The following is a 15,922-nucleotide window of genomic DNA, read 5'->3' as shown; positions in this document are numbered from 1 at the left end:
GATTTCTTTGAAGCGTTCGGTCTGCTCGTCGCTTCTTTTCAAAAGGACAATGACAATTATGTTTCCACACGCTGATGCTTTCCTCACATGGTTCCAGGTCAGATGTGTTGTGATTGGTTGCTTGCAGCAGCTCCCAGTCGGTGCAGGTTTAGTAACATTAATGAGACACTTTTATTCCAGCTCAACACTTTCTTCCTGCTCCGTACCTTCAGTTTGTGGCTTATTTGCCTTTAAAGCATGTCTGATTTATATCATACAGCCTGAACGGTCCGTGTTAGCGAGGCACGTATAGAACACGTGTGGGTGTTTGTTTGTGTGATTTGGGAACGCACAGGCCGAACACATTGTCCTGTAGATCAGTCTGTTCGGTCTGCAGTGGTCGTGAATTGTTTTTATGTAAGCTGAGTAAACAGAAGCTGAGGTGCCGTTAACTCTGCACTGAATCTGTTCAGGAGAGGAAGAAGCTCCACGTCGGTGGGTTTGTTATTCAGATACTCTCAGAGAGTAGAGCTCTGCCTCATACCAGTACTTTTACTTCGTGCACATGTTTGCGGTTTGTCACGCTCATAGCATGTGTTCATTTCAGCTGATGTGTTGATGACTCTTTCAGTCACAGTGAATCATCGTCACCATCACGTTTGAGTTTGAGCATCCAGAAGTTTGAAGCCTTCTCTTAAGATAAGAGACCAGTTCGCTGAAAGATGGTTTTCTGTCGTGCAGAGCTGGTGATCAAACGCAGCTGTGGTATTAAAAGTATCTCATGGTATACAAAGAGAAAATAAAATGCATATGCAGTGTAATTGGATTTGCAGGAATACATGCTTTCAGAGAGGATTTGTTTTGTAATTTTGGATTGATTTTTAATCTCCAAACAAACTTAGAAGTGGTATTTGAAGTGTGTCTGTAATGCAAACCCTCACCGCCAACTCGCCAAATGAAATTCACCTGACTGGGAATAATGGAGAGGAGGCGGCAGGCCAGCGACAGAGAGACGCGTCGACACTATTTTAGATTGTATTTTCAGAAAAGGTGAATTAAGTACAGTGAGCGTGCATCCTCATGAGGCTTAATTTAAATGCAAACTTTTTCACATCCGGTCACTGTGAGCGCAATTAGGCCTTGAGGTGAGGAGACAGAGGAAAGAGCCCATCAACACTTCCAATACGCTCGTCAGCCTTCTGCTGCCTCGGCACAAAGCCACAGCCACACAGTCACACGCTCGCACACATAAGCAAAATCAAATATGCACATGCACACTCATGAGCAAATTTGCAGGAATCAGGGCTGCAGGATATCGACCAAAATGACTTATTTTGTGCTGATTGTTGCATCTCAGCGCCATCACGTCTTTTTCAAGACTGACTAAAAGTGTTAAAGAAATATTTTTAGGAACTAAAATGAGGAATCTTCTTAGGAATGAAGTTTTGTTCCAACAGCCAGTTTATCTCAGGCTTGTCCCATTATATGTGGCGCCCTAATCCCCTCCCCCGGTACAGACGGGAAACGCTTACTTATGCTTGCATACTGACACATACACACATTAAGACAAAAACATATGGACATGAACAAAATACAAGTGTAGACATTTCTGTTTTTGCTTCAGTGCATCTTTATTAACGTTCCTTTATGAATTGTTTGGCTGTTTTTCATTGTGAGACCCAGAGAGAAAGTCTTTCCATCTTCTGGGATGTCTGGTTTCACCAGAGGTCGATTCAGCAAAGCAGATGAGGTGAGGGAGTCTCCGGCACGTCTTAGTTCAAGATTAATAGTCACGTTTATTAAATGTGCGCAGTGGAACTAACTGAAAGGTTCTTTCTAGGTCAGGATGAGTTTAAGCAGGAGTCACTTCCACAGGGGTGAGGAGAAGGAGGGGAGGAGGGTGAGACCATGCTGCGTACAGTAACTCTGACCACGTGTTTAAACACAGCTCAGTCCAGCCCAGAAGGTCTCGACATGCACACTAATGTCCACATGTCTTCTCCTTGACGTCTGCCACCTGGTTCAGCTGTCAGGAAACACTCCGGCCAAGATAACCGTAATTTACTTCTCCCAGAAATCCTCCGTATTCGAATGGCTGAAAGTCAAGCTGCTGAGGACACCGAGGGTAATCCTGACCTGCTGAGACGCCAAACACACCCCGAGAATCCCCCGATTCCTCTTACTGAAGGAAATATGTAGAAGTAGGTCAGCAGGATTCAGGGAACGCTGCCATGGGTGCTCTCAGAAAAGACCGTAAGGAGGCGGAGGAAGGTCACAGACTGGAGAAACACCTGCTATCAATCATCCTTCACAGTTTGCAGCATCTGGAGGACGAGCGCTGCCAGTGCTGCAGCAGGTACTCCCCCTGCACCTGCAGAGCAGCTTCACAGCTGTACGGAGGTGTGCGGGTCCAGACTGTTTTCTGATCTGCTGTCTGTGGTTAACGTCTGGTTGAGTTTAGGTCGTCCGTTTGTTAGCTTTAGGGGGAGTTTTACAGACTTAGAGAAGCTGATGTTGAATGTTTGCTTGAGAGACTTGATGCCCTCCAGAAGCAGACCAGCTCAAGTCATGCTGACATGAAAGAACATTTATTCAGGCGGCTCTTCAAATATATATAAAAGGCAGCATCACATGTTTGAATGAGTGCTTCTAATTCAACAGCAGGACTTGTTTCAGGTGTGTAGAGCACCTGCACAGAGGGAGGAAGAGGAAGGAAGACTGATGAACAAACAGACGAACGCAGCTCGTGTTGGCAGTTTATTTATTGATAGTTCTTTTGGTTTCATGAGCTCAGAGGTTCCCAAACCGTAAAACGTGTATGAATTTATTCCACGATCAAAGTCATATGTGCTGAGTCTAAAGTGAAGTTTCTCATCACATCATAAAGAAGCACAGAAAATGTTCATGCAGCCTTCTTTTAAACACAGATTTTTGCTTCTGCAATTTATATTCATTTGACAATGCAACTGTTTTTTTTTATATATATGTGTATATATTTCTAACCTGATCCAAGAATATGAATATAAGCCTGGCATCGTGCAGACACACCCGTGTGTTTCTGCACATGTATGTATGAATGTTTCAGTGAGGTTAAGAGCTGTATGCAGATCAGCTCTGCCTTCCTTTACTCCAGGATCAGGGTCATAACTCACTGCTGGACGGAAGAATATCATTACGTTCAAAGAGAGTGTGTGTGTGTGTGTGTGTGTGTGTGCGTGCGTGCGTGCGTGCGTGCGTGCGTGCGTGCGTGCGTGTGTGTGCGTGTGTGTGTGTGTATGTGTCTGTGTCTGTGTCTGTGCGCTTGTGTGTGTGTGTGCGTGCGTGTCTGTCTGTGTGTGTGTGTGTGTGTGTGTGTGTGTGTGCGTGTCTGTCTGTGTGTCTGTGTGTGTATGTATGTGTGCGTGTGTGCGTGCGTGTGTGTGTGTGTGCGTGTGTGCGTGCGTGTCTGTCTGTGTGTGTGTGTGTGTGTGTGTGTGTGCGTGTCTGTCTGTGTGTGTGTGCGCGTGCGTGCGTGCGTGTCTGTGTGTGCGCGTGTGTGTGCATGCGTGCGTGTCTTTTACATCAAAGCCATATAATGCTATTAATAGGGCCACTAATGGACTCTAATGGTAAAGAGCCACATCAGCACTCAGGTTTTTGACTGTGTGGTGAATTTATAATGGAGGGAAGTGATAACAAAGCTTAAGTACCTTCTAACTCACCTTTAATTGTGGTTTAGGCCGCTGCAACATAAAGCTTTATTTTAACATGGGGACTAACAAGCGTTTGATTGACGATCAGATCCGCTTGGTGCTGAAGTGACTGGAAATCACAGCATCGTGTTTCTGGTGGAGCAAACTCATTATTTAGCAGGTCTCAAAGTCAGACTCAGCACGAGGTGTGTTCAGAGGAGGAGTCGCTTCAGTCTGTCACCTGGTTGGTTTAAATCATGACAGGTGACACAGAGTGAGCTCACCTGCAGTAAATCATTACTTACCAACAGTTAGATGTTCTTGTCTTATTTACTGTCTTTGTTTACTGTGCTGGTTGTTCTCAGTTAATTAGTCCTGACCTTCCCTCTGTAGGTAACGCCATCCAGGCCTTTGGGAACGGGACAGATGTGGGGGTGTGGCAGCCGATGTCCCCCGTCCAGACCACCACCCCCTACCAGAGGAACCGCGAACGCAACCCCAACACCATCGACAACCACATCAACACAGACACTGGCATCTACCACTTCTGTGGCAGCCTTCAGGTTAGAGACACACACACACACACACACACACACACACACACACAGCTTCGGATTCAGAGGATGACTGTGTTTGGAGGCTCAAGAGTTCCAGCCAGTCTGCGACGGATCTAATCCTGTGGCATGAAAACATCTCCAAAACTTCTCTGTGTGTGGAATAAAAACTTTTCCAGGTGGATCAAGTCTCTGATCTTCGTGTCCTTTCACATCAGCCTCACTGTCCACACGTCGACAGCGTCTGCTCGTTTCCAGTTGGTTGGTCTGCTTCTGTCGCTCTTCGTCCTCTGGCTTGTATCGTCACACCAGGTCGCGTTAAGATGAATCAGATGCTGTGAATATACTGAAGGTTGTTCAGGGGAAAGTGGAACATTTAGCGGCTGAAGAGACAGAGGAGCTCTGTCCGGTGTTGGTGGAGACCAAAGCAGAGCTGAAAGAAGAGTGACTGTCCTCTGGTGGTTGGAGCGTCTGAGGATTTGAGCTTGTAATGAGAATCTGACCGCAGACAAGTATTGGTACATTTCTAAAACTCCACTCTGAAGCCATCTTTTTGTTTTGGCATCGACATGCTAGTCACTGTGATGGATTCACCCTCCTCTTGTTTTCTCTTTTTTTGGTTGTTTGTTTGTCCTGATCTGGACTTCCCGGTGTGTCGGTTTGGCTGTTGACACACTCGTGTGTATTGATCCATCTGTGTACCTGCCTGTGCCAGCCACACTGTGCCCAGTAAGACTCAGAGCTGTATTTGTCAGCTGGAGCAGCCACTCGTGCTCTGCAGGAACCACAGTTATCTGGCTGATGAAACAGACGGATCACAAGCAGCAATCCTGAACACCGGTGATGGGCTCCTTCTGGGTCAGGGAGGAAGTGGGGATAATATTGTCATTACCAGCAGAGCGATGGCAGGGGCTCCGGAGCCATTTCACATATAATAATACTGCAACCCGATGAGGCATCGTAAAATCACTAAAGTTATTTTTCACCCACGTTAAAAGCGAATCCCCCGGCAGTTTCAAACTGAAGTGCACCTTCATCACTTCTCCTCGCTAACAACAATCTTCACTATAAACGTCACTTTTTATGTTGATGCTGTTGTTTACGAAGCTCGGCGCCGTCGTGGTGATCATGCATCACGATGCAGAGTTTCTGAACTCTGTCTGTCACTGCAGGCGAGTGTCCACGCCGTGGCTTTGAAGCCCGAGTCTGCAAACATTTGAGGCTCCACTCAGAAATAACAACATCCTCATTCGCTTCAGTTTCTGACCCCGAAAACTTCATAGCAGCATTAATTGGCGCTCAGAGGCAGCAGGACAACTCAGATATCAACTTATTGAACTGTTATGGAGAATGTGGCAGCAGACTGTTGCTCATTTACACATCCAGCAGACACAAAGCTTCATTAGCGTTCAGTGGACGCTGCCTCTCAGGCTGCGACACAGATCCCAGCTGAGAGTCACTCTCTGTCAGCTCTGCTTTGGTCTCCACCATCTCTTCAGTGAAGCTCGACTCTTATCTGTTAAAGGAGGGACTTTCCTCACCGGGACACAAGCTTTGTGTCACTTTATTTAGTGCTGATTTTATCTGAGCTGTTACAAACAAAAAGCAGCAAAGCCGTGAGCCGTAAAACCAAAACAACGAGTTTAAAGACGCTAAAACGCACTTCAGGTTTGTCGCTTTAACCCCTTTCACATGATCCATTGTTAATGTGTAAGAGATCAGCCCTGCGAGGTGTCCGTCATCAGGAGTGAATGGACGATGTGGAGGTCCGAACGTCCGACAGGCACACGCCAAAGAAAAACAAACAAAATTAAGACCTTTAACTCGTATTTTCATGCATCAGCATCTGAAGTTTCTCACACGCCGTGACTCCCTGAGAACACCTCAGGGTAGACTAAGACCTGCACTCATCACAGCCCACGAGCTTCTTCTGCAATGGAAATGTTAAATGGGATGAACCGTAGATACGACGGCAGCAGGGGTATTTGTTTACGCTAACGTTATGCTAGCAAGGTTCAGAGTCAATAACGCTGCTTACAGTTGACAAACAGTAAATATAGTTTGACGGTATGTTTAGCAGCAACACGAGCTTTCGTCAGATCGATTTCAGGATTCACAGGAACACGAGGGCGGCCGCTGATGACGGGAGCTCAGACTGCGATATAAGACGACCACTTCAGTGGTCAGAGCATCAGCACGCTGACAGGAGCGGTGCACCTCCTGCTGTGTGCCTGACAGTCGCCATCCTGTGGTGTTCAGAGGAGGAGGCGCTGAAGGTCTCCTCTGTGCAGGTTGTAATTAGCCTGTTTGTTTGTTAGCTTGTTGATGTGCTGCAGTAAACGTAAACAGAGGCTTTGACTGGTCCCTGTTCCTATGGTGACTCATTTAAGACTGATAATAGCCAGCGCATTAATTCAGAACAACAAGCAGACAGTTTAACAGCAGCCACTTATCTATCGTCAGGAAATAATGGACACCCTGCAGCCAATCACAATCAAGTATTCACCCAGGCTGTGGCGTAAACAGACATTAGCTGATGCAGCTCTAAATTCAGAGTTATGTGCTTTGCTTTGCTCTTTTATCTCCAACTTTATTTGATATTTATACCATCAGACGGCAGAAAACGAACACAGTGTCAGTAACACTACCTTCACTCATCCTCCCACACCTGAGAGTCAGTCAGGGAGCGAGAGCACCTGGAGTCACCTGGGTCCCCTTTGACTCAGATCTGGATCACATGCTGTACCTTTAACTTCATGTCCACGACTGTTTTCACAAAGACAAGACCAGAGCTTAATGGTGCTGCCCCTTAAACACACACACACACACACACACACACACACACACACACACAGTCCGTACTGATAATGAGCTGTGGTGGTGTACTGGTGCGGTTGTGCTGTTGGCTCTGCTCTGATCGCACGTCAAGTACAAGTTAATGAGAGAGTTGTGTTAAACCACTTTGGTTGTGTGTGTGTGTGTGTGTGTGTGTGCGCCTGTGTGTGTGTGTGTGTGTGTGTGTGTGTGTGTGCGTGTGTGTGTGCCTGTGTGTGTGCCTGTGTGTGCCTGTGTGCGTGCGTGCGTGCGTGCGTGCGTGTGCCTGTGCCTGTGTGTGTGTGTGTGTGTGTGTGTGTGCGTGTGCGTGCGTGCGTGCGTGCGTGCGTGCGTGCGTGCGTGCGTGCGCCTGTGTGCCTGTGTGTGTGTGTGTGTGCAGGCATCAAGGCAGGCGATGCTGTTGTAATGACACACTCAGGGGACGGCCTGTGAGAAGATTCACTGCGCTCTCCTCATTGATCTCTCTTTCACACACACACATGCAGAATAATAACCATTAACCAGTGACTCAGAACTTCTCCTCTTCCAGCAAATGACAGCCAACAACAGCGTTACGCTCGCTCGTTTGAAAGGAAGGCATCAAAGAGCGGAGGGAGAAAGAGGAAGGTGTAACCAGCTGAAAGCTCCTCGGCGTGAACCTGGACTGACTTTGACTCGTCTGTGAAATGTTCAGACAACACGAGGAAAGAGCTTCTGACCGTCAGCTTCAGACTAAATTAGAGCAGATGCACTTTTTTATTGTGTCTTTCATACTGAACTGAACCCTGCGGCTCTTGCTCTTTTGAAGAGGGACGCAGTGTTGGTCTGCCGGTCGACCGGTCCAAGGTTCGGCCTGAGATATGTACAAACATGGACGCCCTCTGCAGGGTCAGTCTCACAGACTTTGGTGATCCCAGACTTTTCTTCTCACACCACCAGCAGGTTGACATTTTGGCTTCTAGTGAAATATCTTGACCACCATTTGGTGGATTTCCATGACCTTTGGTGCAGATATGAAGAACACCCAGAGGACGGTGATCCTGACTCCTCCTCAAAGTTTCTCAACATCTACTCGACTCACGGGCACAAAGTGTGTCAGTGTGTCGTCGTTCCTACGTATTCATCCTACTACCCATCTAACTTTTTATCTATGTCCACCATCAGGTCAACATTTCAGTTTGTCCAAGTGCTACATGAACGTTAGCATGCTAATCATAAGCATTATAACCTGCATTACACACGTGTTAGCATGCCAACGTTAGCGTTGTGCTCAAAGCTCTGCTGTGAGGCGGCAGCGTGGCGGCTCTGCATTGTCTTCATGTGATGTCAACATGTGGCGTGTGAGAGGAAGCCTTCTTTATCCTCTTCCTCTTCCCTTTGGAGGAAATTAAAGCACTCGGAGGACCTTTTTCAAGAGAGGTAGCCGAGCCCACGGCAACACCGCCACAGATAAAACAACGTATACACACACACACGTCAGAGCCGAGAGGCAAACACACACACACAAGCACAAAGTGTGCCGGCCTCAGGCTCCATCAGCCTGCTCTTATGAATACAGTTGACTGCAGAGCAGGCAGGAAGTGCCCTGGACAAATATGGAAATCTACCACATGCTAATGTGACTTTTCAGAGCAGGCAGGTATTAGGCAAATCCACAGCACGTGGACACAAAGCAGGAATATATATTTGAATTTGTTGACGTCCAAATCTTTTTGAAATGGCAATAAGCACCGGAGCTGTTTAATATTATGGGATACGTCTGGGTTATGCAAAGCTTTGTACGCTTTTCATTTGCATGTAATCACAAGCAGAGCTTTCGCAGTGACAGTGTGATCTAATTTAAAGGGTCAGTTCACCCAAATTACACACAGCAGTAAACACCTGGGTGTTGTTTTAGAAGCGATCGTGACACAGGTGAGTTTCATCTCTTATTTAGACAGAAGACGTCTAAAAATCAGCCTCCAAACTGCTGAATGTGTTGGTTTTGAATCACGGAGCCATAGCAGTAAAAATGGGCACAGATGGAGCTCTGTTTCTAAATCTGCTTTTTAAATTCACATTCATGGAATTTAAATTTCCAAATGTGAAAACTCAAAGTGCCCTGAGGATCTCAAAGTCTAGCAACAAGCTGTGAGAGTTTATTACGGTTGTGATCCGTCAGTGTTTCTGTCTGATGCTGAAAACAAAGATGGAGGCACAGATGGTCAGACTGATGTCGGCGCTCCTTCTCCATGAAACCTTTTCTGATACGGCGCTCCGAGTTCTCGGCTCGTTCTTTTGTTTGGGTCTTTATGCAGAGGCCTGTGAGTACGCCATGATTTATAGACTTCACCCCCCAACTTTTTTTCATTTAGTGCTGAAGCAAAGGTGTAATAACAGAATGCAGTTTCTCACTCTGTATTAGCATGCTACATCCTGTATTCCCTATTTTTGGTCTGCATTCACGATACTGTGCGCCGGACCCATTTATTATTCTGTCACACCTACAGCCGGAGCACACACACACACACACACACACACACGCACACGCACACGCACACACACATAAACAACAGTTACATTCACTTACAGCATCCATCCTGAACGCAGGTCATTAGAGGCAGAGGAGGAACTCTTCATCCTCAAACTGCCGCACAAAAAAATCTTCCAAACACAGAACAAACCATGTTTGGCTTCTGATTACGAGGCCTGTGCTGCGAATCAGCAAATCAGCTCGTCGTGGGTTTGCAATCAACACGTGGTAATCACTTTACAGATTTACCTGAAGAGTAAAGACACAGAGGGAACATCGTGATTAGAGGCGACGCGTCATCACGGAGCAAATGTCATGTTTGTTTGTGCCTTTGTCTTTTTTCACGTCCTGATTGTGTTCATTTTTTCCGTGTGCAGTCAGTAATAAGGTCACAGGTACAGATCGAGGTTCTCGTTGAGGTGCGCGACGCGTCTGAGGGCGAGACGTGTGAGCTGAAAACGTTTGTTTCACTGAGAGGCTCTTACCTTTAAAGCACGTCCTCGTCGATTGCCAGTGATTCCCAAAATGACGTTTGTGACCACTGATGGTCCGAGAGTCGACCTTTGTCGTCACGATGGACGTGAAACGGTTCCAGTTTTCTTAGCTTTAGGCACCAGAGGTACTTCAGTTTGTAATGTAAGTTAAAACACCAGCAGCAGTCTCCTGGGTGACAGTCCCGTCTTGGTTTGACCCACCTGTCCACCACAAGTCCTCCACATGAGGACTTTCTTGCTCTTTATACTTCCTCCTTTGCTCCTGTCATAATTACTTCAGCCACTAGAGGCCGCTGCCTGACGATAAGCCGAAGCACGGGTCGTAACACAGTCGAGCTTTAAGGCTGGAACTCTAACACGTCCTCCAGAACCCGTCCCTCCAGATTCTAGAGGACCACGAACACGACGGGGACCCTAACCACATTTTACCAAACCTGATCCACTGCGACCTCTCCCTGATCCTCACCGTTCCACAGGACGCCGTCGAAGCGTCGGCCATCGCTGTCGTCACCGAGCAACCTCTAACCTCTATTTACACTAATGGAGAATCTGTGTGTGTGTGTGTGTGTGTGTGTGTGTGTGTGTGTGTGTGTGTGATAGATAGTGATAAATGTGAGATGAAATCGGAGTCTGACTTTGACTGTCCCTCTGAGCTCGGCCTCTCCTCTGGCTGGAGATATCGGAGGCTTTAAAGTTTAACAGCGTCTCGCCGTGAACTCTCCAAGGTCATCGTGTTTTCTCCAGTTCAGCCTCACGACCACGTCAGGAGCCATCAGGCGTTCGGCCGCAGCGTCTGCAGGCTGATGGCCCAGCGAGAACGTTCCCGTCCGTCTAGTTGTGAAGTGGTGAATGAGTGAACGTTGAAGTTTCATTGTGGATCGTTAACAAAGACACAAACGTGAATCTTTTTCTGTCTGTTTCAGGCTCAGAAGCTAAAGTCAAACTCGACAGTCGACGGCGTCTTCTGTGTGGTAAGTCTGTCAGCTATGTCGAAAAATTCATTTTGTGAAATTCAGAATTAAATCATGAGACGAGGAACCAATGAAAAAGTGGTTCTTTCCATAAGAGAACGTGGTTTTTCCAGTGAAAGCTGCCGTCAGTCAGTTACAGCGAAACAACAAAGCTCTGACAGGAAGTTCGCGTGTCAGTCGTGCCAGCTGATCTCTGCAGAGCGTGGACGGGATGTGTTCTTCAGTAACATCACAGAGTCCGTCTCACCATTTCATCTCCGAAAACAGCTTCATTCATGACCACGAGGCAGTTGGTCATCAAATAATGACAAACCGTGTTGCGCCCTCGCTGCTGGAAGTCTGTGACCTCCCTCTGACGGCGACTGTCGCAGCAATCCTTCCCGCCTCCTTTGTAAACTCCCGCTCTTTGTAGCTCCTTTGAGGCCGGGACGGGGTTGTTGCTTATCGGGTGGCTTTTAAAGTTCACTGTAAATGTCAGTGTACAATAATAAGGCTCTGTTATGCACTGGACTGACATTTAATAGAGGCAGGGACAGGTCCGGGGGAGACGACCCGGCCGCCAGCTCGCAGCTTTATTAGCAAGCCAAAGACCTGCTGAAGCTCTGCATGATGCATACTCACGCATGGTGGCACACACACACACACACACACACACACACACACACACACACACTTTATACCTTTCCTCTGTGGCATTTTCGTTATAAAAACAACCTTTTGATTTTTCTCGGTGTCATACAAGATGAATTTATTTCCGAGCTTTAATAGGTGATATTATTGAATTAAACAGCCGGATGTCTTGAAGTGTCCCACGTCCTGCACGCATGAGACCAGCTGCGACCTGAAGTTCACTGTATGTCCCAGCGGGTACAAGACGCCGCTGTTAGAATCTGCTGTGGTCCAGACGATCCAGAGGTCTGACGATCACACCGGGGAGATAATAATAATAATAATAATAATAATAATAATAATAATAATAATAATAATAATAATAACGCTCAAAGACGAGATGGCGAACAGAGCTAGCGAGCTACCAAACATTACACCTGTGATTTGGTTGGAAAATGGCCTCCAGACTTGTGTCCAGCTGACGTGTTTGAAACAAAAAGTGTTTTTATGCATTTGATGGCTCCATGAATGGTAGCATGCTAATTCAGCACTGATGATGCTAAAGCTAAAGCTACGTCCCAGGTGAAACGTCGTCAGCTGATGTTTGATGCAGTTGCCTATCAGATGGTTCCTGTGGTTCTGGGAGGAACCAGTTAGCTTTAGCAGACCTGAAGAGAAAAAGGCTTCAGTTAAATTTTTGTGTTTGTGCTAAAATTAGCTTGAACTTCTTCATAAAAACGGATCTTTATTTTATCTCTAATTCTCGATACTGACTCGTCCTCCTCTCCTGTCCTCTGTCTGTCTCTCAGGACCCTCAGATAGACGGTCCGAGTACATCCAACGCCATCCTGAGGAACGCGGCTGCGCCCAGGCGGCCCGCGGGCCTGGCCTCTCTGCTGCCCCTGCTGCTGTGGCTGTGGTACTGCAGCCTGCCGGCGCGCTCCTCCTCGCCGGGCGTCTTGTAGCCTCACAGCGACCAACAACGGACTGACAAACACACATTTGTATAAAAGAAAAAGCAAAACAAGGAATTATATCCTTTCTTCTCAGTAATACCTGTTGTACTTTTATTTCCCTCTGGATTCTCTTTTGATTCCTACTTTGATTTTTTATGGATTTTGGAAGCTTTGTTGTTTTATTGTTTTTTTTTTTTGCATTGCAGCTTTGTGCTAAAATGGTGATCTTCTCTACGTGTTAACTCAGTTTGGCTGTGTGTTTTCTTTGGGTTAGTTAAAAAAAAAAAAGCATTTAAAGCTTCTGTGTCGCTCTCTTGGGCACAAATGAGAAAATTACTGAGGACTACATTCCAGTAAACCACAGCTGGTGGCTCGGAAAGTCACACACAATGTAAATTAGCATCGACTTTCCGAGCGGTCGAGTCTGTTTTCACCCGTCTGTCTGTGTGTCGAGGCTATCGGTGGGATCGTTCGCTTAAAGTCACAGTCAGTTCAGTCACGGCTACATTTCGTCACCTGGGCAGCCTTTTAGGTGTTCTTCCGTCTCCTCTGTGGTTTGTGTCTGTTTGGATAATGATGTGATCTGGTATTTGATTTCCAATGAAAGCTCCACGCGGACAAAAAAAAAGACGTCGCTGGAAATCTTTTCTTTTTTCAGGACGAGCACCGATAATTAAACCATCGCAGAAGCTGGAACATCTGCGCCCAAACCGTCTTTAGTGTAGCTCAAACTGAACGCGCACACGAGGCGAAGGCCCACAATCCTTCACTGCACACGCTCACACACTCAGACAAACACACACACTGTTTTTACTCAGCGACGCTCCGAGTCGCAGTCTGACGGCAGTGACAGGCCGCCGTGGACGCTGAGTCATCAGTGATTGTACATACTTTAATCGTTGTTTCTCAGTGGACGGCGACAGAGAAGCTGCTGCAGCTTCACCCAAACTTCTGCTTCTTCTTTAGTTTTGATGTAATTCTCTGCACCGCGTCCACGAAAACGTCAGCTGAGGAAAAAATAATCTTGTTGTTGTGAAGTATAATCGGCGGCGACTCGCACCTCCATCGCACCTCATCCTGTTCCGTCAGTTCAGTGTTACGACTCGTGAAACCGTCAGCAGGAGCGACAGCTCGAAATGACCGTTTGCAAAACTCCACCGACCGACGCCTGAGGCACGAAACGAGCAGGATCATTTGGTTTCAGGAAAAAGGAGAAAAAAGCTGAATAACAGTTTTTGCTACGCATTTGACGGCTACATCGGATTAGCATATCTTGCTAACCCAGCAGCGCACTGCTGAACACTGCTAAAGGTTATGAATTTGGTCAGCTTTGATGTGAACGACGTGGAGATGAAGCAGCAGCGTTGTTGTGTTCGAGAATAGAGCCACAGCATAATGAGGAAAAATGCAGTCTGAGCTCAGACTGATGTTTTATTCTAATCCACTCAAATCCTTTCGTAGAGAAACTCGGACAAACATGATTAACACCAGAAAAGACAAAGAGCTTCAGGTGTCTTGGTAAACGTCCTCAGACTCTCGCTGTGGATGTTTCAGCCTTTTCTTCAAACCCCACAAAATAATGTCGTTAGCTACGATGTGCTAATGATGCTGTCGTTAGCCAGGCGTGCTAACATTAGCCGGCAGTGGCTCAGGCTCACTGGACACAGGCTGTCTGTTGGTCACCGTGTTAGCATGTTGATTCATTGGACTCTGAGCCGGGGGGGGGGGGGGGGTTGTTTAGCAAACGGTCAATTCAGCCTCCAACAAACGTGACATGTGACTTATGTACTGTATGTAAATCGTCAAAGCATTTTCTATGTCTGCTCCCGAGGGCTGCTGGGAAAACAAAAGGCCACAGCGCCGCGCTCACCTTCAGGTCTCACCTGTGTTTTCAGGTGGCGGCTTACGGCTCCTCCCCACGGGAAATACAGACTTTTAGTTTTTTCCCTTTGACACGGGACCCAGACGTTTCCATCCATGACTGTGGCATGTTCAGCAGGTTACTTCACCCTTTGGACAGTGACAGGAGCGTTTATGACATGCTGCTTGGGTTTATGTAGCTCCTCAAAACATGACTAATGTATAGTAGACCTTAATGTTATTTACCGAGCATAAACATGGTATATGCACTGTATGTACTTGGCTGAAACTATAAAGTGGACAAATAACTGTCTGATGATATTCTATCCAGAGCATTGTGAGCTATTTTGACATTCAGATACAACATAGAGTACATTGAATAAGGCAGAATATTGTTTTTTATAACGACTTAAGTGTATATTTCTCCCACTATGTACATGATTATGGAATATTACTGCATCTGACAGAGAGGATATCAGTGTAACTCTCCTTCTGTAGTTAAATAGCCCCATTAGGATGTTGCTTCAATATAGTATGGATTTTTTTGGCTAAGATTTGAACTTATTTTTCTATCTTTTACTATTTTTTGCTGTTTCGGTGACTTGAAGTGGAAGAGATGGACCGGCCACGCTCATATTTTAATTGTGCAACTTTTTTAAGACTGTTCAGTGCCGTTGCCAAGATTATTTTGGTGTTTGTGCTGAAATAATTGTGGTGACAATAAGTAGAAGTCGAGCAGGAAAAACGCATGATGACTGAGAAGGAAGTAAAGCAGTGTTTGAAGACTGGTGTTCAATCCGCTCCATGACGCCTTTGCTGTGGTGTCTTTGACCAGAGGTGGGAACATCCCCACAGGTTGGATGGGAAGCTAAAGAGAAATGTTGTTTGTTGCTAATCGACGAAAACTGGGACTGGTTCCATTTCTCAGAGCTGTGTCTTACAGTACGTCCTCTGATGTTTGAACCCAGCGTCGCCTCTTCATTGGCCCTGGAATATGAGATAAAGTTTAAAGAGGCGGTTCAGTGCTTCACCTTTCTTTGAAGAGCTCAGAAGGCCTCAAAACTGGGCTCACCTCCTCCTGATGTAAGGATCCCACCTTTGGACAAAAAAGATAGAGATGTTTAATATGTTTGCTGTCCATCTTCATCCCATCTGTGGTTTGAAGTAAACCAAAAACGGCTTTTTGGAGACGCAGACTCCCTCAGATATCCGGCATCATTTACTTCTTAGCTTGTGAAAATGTAAAATCTATTGTACAAAAGTTATGATTAAAAACTGTTAAATCACCCAGACTGTTTGTGCGTGGCGTCATTTCATCGAGCAGAGATGAGAAGGAAGCATCAGAAGCAGAGAGGAGGCACGAAGGATTAAAGGAAGTCTGAGGCCACGGCGGGCGATGCTGAGAGGCTGATAAGACCTGACGAGTTAATGTCGCTGACCTCGGGTTAGCAGGCCGGGAGAAACATGAAGAGCGAAGAGATGAGGGCGATAAGAAAGGGTCA

At 46.5% G+C, this 15,922-nt stretch overlaps 1 protein-coding gene across 1 annotated transcript in view; it reads left to right on the top strand.

Moving 5' to 3' along the window:
• The window catches only part of gfra1a (gdnf family receptor alpha 1a), an 84,327-nt gene extending 68,619 nt beyond the window's left edge, over positions 1–15,708 (top strand). Inside the window, exons 8-10 of the mRNA XM_076743656.1 lie at positions 4,044–4,213; positions 10,948–10,995; positions 12,414–15,708. Of these exons, the coding sequence (XP_076599771.1) occupies positions 4,044–4,213; positions 10,948–10,995; positions 12,414–12,569 (374 nt within the window). The 3' untranslated portion in view covers positions 12,570–15,708. The remainder of the gene's footprint in view (positions 1–4,043; positions 4,214–10,947; positions 10,996–12,413) is intronic.
• The last annotated feature ends 214 nt before the right edge of the window (positions 15,709–15,922 follow it).

This window comes from Chaetodon auriga, chromosome 11 (assembly GCF_051107435.1).
Source record: "Chaetodon auriga isolate fChaAug3 chromosome 11, fChaAug3.hap1, whole genome shotgun sequence".
Taxonomy (NCBI): Eukaryota; Metazoa; Chordata; class Actinopteri; order Chaetodontiformes; family Chaetodontidae; genus Chaetodon; species Chaetodon auriga.
Note: the sequence above shows the minus strand (reverse complement) of the source record. Positions and strands in the feature narration are given on the sequence as shown.